The following is a 6,000-nucleotide window of genomic DNA, read 5'->3' as shown; positions in this document are numbered from 1 at the left end:
CCGCTCCCCATGTGCAGTTGCAAACCGTAGTCTGGCTTTTTATGGCGGTAATGGAGCAGTGGCTTCTTCCTTGCTGAGCAGCCTTTCAGGTTATCGAATATAGGACTCGTTTTACTGTGGATATTGATACTTTTGTATCTGTTTCCTCTAGCATCTTCACAAGGTCCTTTGCTGTTGTTCTGGGATTGATTTGCACTTTCGCACAAAAGTACGTTCCTTCTAGGAAGAAGACGCGTCTCCTTCCTGAGCGGTATGATGGCTGGTGGTCCCATGGTGGATTATACTTGCGTACTATTGTTTGTACAGATGAACGTGGTACCTTCAGGCGTTTGGAAATTGCTCCCAAGGATGAACCAGACTTGGAGGTCTACAATGTGTTCTGAGTGGGTCTTGGCTGATTTTTTTGATTTTTCCATGATGTCAAGCAAAGAGGCACTGAGTTAGAGGTAGGCTTGACATACATCACAGGTACACCCTCCAATTGACTCAAATGATGTCAATTAGCCTATCAGAAGCTTCTAAAGCCATGACATCATTTTCTGGATTTCCAAGTTGTTGAAAGGCACAGTCAACTTCTTGACCCACTGTGAAATTGTGATAACAGTGAATTATAAGTGAAAATAATCTGTATGTAAATCAATTGTTGGAAAAATTACTTGTGTCATTCACAAAGTAGATGTCCTGACCAACTTGCCAAAACTATAGTTTGTTAAAAAGAAATGTGTGGGAGTGGTTGAAAAACGAGTTTTTTTAAATTAATTTTAAATTAAAAATTTTACCCCCTTTTCTCCCAATTTTCGTGTATCCAATCGCTAGTATTACTATCTTGTCTCATCGCTACAACTCCCGTACGGGCTCGGGAGAGACGAAGGTCGAAAGTCACGCAGTCCTTCCGATGCACAACCCAACCAAGCCACACTGCTTCTTAACACAGCGCGCCTCCAACCCGGAAGCCAGCCGCACCAATATGTCGGAGGAAACACCGTGCACCGCCCCCCTTGGTTAGCACGCACTGCGCCCGGCCCGCCACAGGAGTCGCTGGGCGATGAGAGACAAGGATATCCCTACTGGCCAAACCCTCCCTAACCCGGACGACGCTAGCGCAATTGTGCGTCGCCCATGGACCTCCCGGTCGCGGCCGGGCTGCGACAGAGCCTGGGCGCCAGAACCCAGAGACTCTGGTGGCACAGCTAGCGCTGCGATGCAGTGCCCTAGACCACTGCGCCACGCCGGGAGGCCCCTGAAAAACGAGTTTAATGACACCATCCTAAGTGTATGTAAACTTCCGACTTCAACACTTCAAGGAAAAGTATTGTCGTGAACTAGTGGATGGTGTGTCTGTATTGAGTGTAAAATAATGTTAAAATAATTTATTATAACAATTTGTACACTGCAAATTGAACACAACTAAACCCAAAAGGAGAATTTATTTTACAATAACAATTATTTCATACCTTGATTACACGGAGAAACGATCATGTATGTCTCTTTTTGTATTTGTGGAATACTTGATGTAACGGTGGTCCTCCTCCTTCTCAACCGAAAAGGAGGAGTATTGAGGGAACCAAGGCGCAGCGGGTTGTGAACACATAATATTTATTAAAGACAAGACGAAAACACGAATTCACATATAAACTAACAAAACAACAAACGGAGTAGACAAGACCTGAACGACGAACTTACATTAAACACGAGAACGCACGAACAGGGAGAATAGCCTACACATAAAATGACGATGTACAACCACAACCGAACAGTCCCGTATGGTGCGACAAACACTGACACAGGAGACAATCACCCACAAACAAACAGTGAGAACAACCTACCTTAATATGACTCTCAATTAGAGGAAAACGCAAAACACCTGCCTCTAATTAAGAGCCATACCAGGCAACCCAAAACCAACATAGAAACAGCAAACATTGATGTTGTTGCCGGTGATGTCTGGTGAGGACCTCCCTTACAACAGGCCTACAAGCCCTCAGTCCAGCGTCTCTCAGCCTATTGCGGACAGTCTGAGCACTGATGGAGGGATTGTGCTTTCCTGGTCTGCCACTGCGAGGACTATCAGCTGTCCATCCTGTCTCCCTGTAGCGCTGTCTTAGGCGTCTCACAGTACGGACATTGCAATTTATTGCCCTGGCCACATCTGCAGTCCTCATGCCTCCTTGCAACATGCCTAAGGCACGTTCACGCAGATGAGCAAGGTGTTTTTCAGAGTCAGTAGAAAGGCCTCTTTAGTGTCCTAAGTTTTCATAACTGTGATCTTAATTGCATAGCGACTGTAAGCTGTTGGTGTCTTAACGACCGTTCCACAGGTGCATGTTCATACATTTTTTATGGTTCATTGAACAAGCATGGGAAACAGTGTTTAAACCCTTTACAATAAAGTCACCCCCTGTTGTATCTCATACCAGTGCAGTGGATGCTGTGTCTATGGATAATGTCCATACCTGTGGATAATGTGCTGGCTCTGCAGGTAGTCCAGTGCCAGGGTCATCTCACACAGGTAGAGTTTGACAGCGTCCTCGTTGAAATGGACGTTCTGTTGGAGGTGGTAGCGCAGGTCTCCTCCCAGCAGCAGATCCACCACCATGAACATGTCCTCCTCGTCCTGGAACGAGTACCTGGGACACAAGGCAGGGGTCAAAGGTCAGAGGGCTCAGTCAACATCCTGCTAGGGCCAGGACACCGACTAACAGTCAGACACAGACTCATACACACAGACACTCAGGATTGAGAAACACACACACACACAAGACACAGAAACACACACCGACACACAGGAGCAAAACCCAGAAACACACAGGCGCAAGACAACATGCTGACCACATGGATCCTGCATAACTACCCAGATAAATAATACATAAAACACAGTTGCATATATCTTACTCAAGAAACTCACTATGTATGTGTGGAACTAAGTGTGTGTGCACGACTGTGCATAGATCAGGGCTCTCAACCCGTTCCTGGAGAGCTACCGTCCTGTAGATTTTCACTTATCTACCCTAATCTAGTGCACATTATTTTAATAATTAGCTGGTTGAAAAGCTGAGTCAGATTAGTTACAACTGGGGTTGCACAGAAACCTACAKTAGGGTAGCTCTGCAGGAACAGGGTTGGAGAACGCCGGCATAGATGAATAGCCTATAACGTGTTAATGTATCCAGGAGTGGGTGTGAAGGAGTATTCACTTGTAAGCTCAAAACAAGCACAGTGGGAGCCATTACTTTGAAATTGATCATGATCTCAATGAGCTGCCATTTGTTGGAGTGAATGCAGGAGAGTGACTGCCAAATTAAGGCAAGAACAGAACAGATTGATGACTCTTAACTGAAAACGGCTGGTGGATGGCTTAAGATCCTTGTCAATCAGGATTACCAATCAAGCACATCACATTGAAACACGTCCACAAAATGATCTGGATGGGGTTTGTGACAATCTACRACACCATCTCTCCAGAGGCATCTACTAAACATCAAGCTCTACTGGCACACTACAGCAAGCCTTGTACAATAGAAATCCAATCCAAMCCACACAGTACATAAACAACACAAAACGTCAGAAACCCACAATCACCTTTCTGTAATCATGAAAAGGGAGCGATAGAGAGAGCAAGAGAAAGAAAGTGAGAGAGAGAGCGCGAGAGAGGCTTTCCGGAGGTTCTCAATCCGTAAAKGTAGGAAACAACTCACCCCCTTGTGATTTCCTGTATCAAACCCAGGTTCCAATYCTGGTCGCTATTGCAACATTATTTATTTTTCATCTTGGCAGATTTYCTATTTCTCCGGGCTTAGCCCCACACACTCAGGGGGCATTTTGATTGCCCCCTGAGTATTGATTGGCCCCCTATATCTGAAAAATGGAGTGCCGTGCTCAGAGCGAGCAAAAATCATTCCATCTCACCGGGACATCAGTTCTGAGTAGGTGATCGGATGATCTTCGCATTTGTGGTTCCCACAGTGAAGCATGGAGGAGGAGGTGTGATGGTGTGGGGTGCTTTGSTGGTGACACTGATTTATTTAGAATTCAAGGMACACTTAACCAGCATGGCTACCACAGCATTCTGCAGCGATACGCCATCCCATCTGGTTTGCGCTTAGTGGGACTATCATTTGTTTTTCAACAGGACAATGACCCAACACACCTCCAGGCGGTGTAAGGACTATTTGACCAAGGAGGAGAGTGATGGAGTGCTGTATCAGATTACCTGGCCTCCACAATCACCTGACCTCAACCCAATTGAGATGGTATGGGATGAGTTGGACATGCAGCCAAGAAGTGCTCATTATACTGTATGTGGGAACTCCTTCAAGACTGTTGGAAAAGCATTCCAGGTGAAACTGGTTGAGAGAATGCCAAGAGTGTGCAAAGCTGTCAACAAGGCAAAGGGTGGCTACTTTGAAGAATCTAAAATCTATAATATATTTAGATTTGTTTAACCCTTTTTGGTTACCTCATGATTCCATGTGCTATTTCATAGTTTTGATTTCTTCACTATTATTCTACAATGTAGAAAATAGTAAAATAAAGGAAAAACCTTGAATGAGTAGGTGTTCTAAACCTTTGTGTGTCCAAACTTTTGACTGGTAATGTATATACAAAATATGTGGACACCACTTCAAATKAGTGGATTCGGCAATTTCAGCCACACCCGTTGTTGACAGGTGTATAAAATCAAACATTGGTAGTAGAATGGCCTTACTGAAGAGCTCAATGACTTTCAACGTGGCATCGTCATAACATGCCACCTTTCCAACAAGTCAGTTCGTAAAATGTCTGCCTTGCTAGAGCTGCCCCGGTCAACTGTATGTGCTGTTATTGTGAAGTGGAAACGTCTAGGAGCAACAGAGGCTGAACCGCAAATGGTAGGCCACACATCTCACCGAATGTTACCGCCGAGTGCTGAAGCACGTAAAAATCATCTGTCCTCAGCTGCAACACTCACTACCCAATTCCAAACTGCCTCTGGAAGCAAGATCAGCACAATACATATTCGTCGGGAGCTTCATGAAATGGGTTTCCATGGGCGAGCAGTCGCACACAAGCCTATGATCACCATGCACAATGCGAAGCATCGGCTGGAGTGGTGTAAACCTCACCGACCTTAGACTCTGAAGCAGTGGAAACACATTCTCTGGAGTGATGAATTACACTTTACCATCTGGCAGTCCGACGGACCAATCTGGGAGAGCGCTACCTGCCCCAATGTATAGTGCCAACTGTAAACTTTGGTGGAGGATGAATAATGGTCTGGKGCTGTTTTTCATGGTTTGGGCTAGGCCCCTTAGTTCCAGTGAAGGGAAATCTTAACGTTACAGCATACAATGGCATTCTAGATTATTCTGTGCTTCCAATTKTGTGGCAACAGTTTGGGGAACAATTTGGGGAAGGCCCTTTTCTGTTTCAGCATGACAATAYCCCCGTGYACAAAACGAGGTCCATACAGAAATGGTTTGTCGAGATCAGTGTGGAAGAACTTGACTGGCCTGCACAGAGCCCTGACCTCAACCCATCAAACACCTTTGGGATGAATTGGAACGCCGACTGCAGTCCAGGCCTAATCGCCCAACACCAGTGCCCGACCTCACTAATGCTCATGGCTGAATGGAAGCAAGTCCCCACAGCAATGTTCCAACATCAATTGGAAAGCTTTCCTAGAAGAGTGGAGGCTGTTATAGTAGCAAAGGGTGGACCAACTCTATATTAAATGGCCATGATTTTGAAATGAGATGTGACGAGCAGGTGTCCACATGACCAAAAGTATCTGCCTGACATCAAAAGGAAAACACAGATCAATCAATAAAATTGTCAGATTTTTTTTCAAAGATTACTACCTTAATGAATATTCTCCATAATATTTCTGTCTGAAGCATTGGTTCAGAAGAAGTTCTTATGGACAACTGGCAGGGATTGGCAGAGATCCATGCTAAACAAAATATTTGACTTGCTGCGAACCGCATTGTATAAGGTTATAGTAAGTCAGTGATATCATATATA

The 6,000-nt window shown here is 45.0% G+C and overlaps 1 protein-coding gene across 1 annotated transcript in view; it reads right to left on the bottom strand.

Annotated features, from left to right (window-relative positions):
- Nucleotides 1-6,000, bottom strand: part of LOC111952041 (serine/threonine-protein kinase 32C) — a 155,738-nt gene that overhangs the window by 27,985 nt on the left and 121,753 nt on the right. Inside the window, exon 4 of the mRNA XM_023970475.2 lies at nt 2,454-2,627. Within this exon, the coding sequence (XP_023826243.1) occupies nt 2,454-2,627 (174 nt within the window). The remainder of the gene's footprint in view (nt 1-2,453; nt 2,628-6,000) is intronic.

This window comes from Salvelinus sp. IW2-2015, linkage group LG25 (genome assembly GCF_002910315.2).
Source record: "Salvelinus sp. IW2-2015 linkage group LG25, ASM291031v2, whole genome shotgun sequence".
Classification (NCBI taxonomy): domain Eukaryota; kingdom Metazoa; phylum Chordata; class Actinopteri; order Salmoniformes; family Salmonidae; genus Salvelinus; species Salvelinus sp. IW2-2015.
Note: the sequence above shows the minus strand (reverse complement) of the source record. Positions and strands in the feature narration are given on the sequence as shown.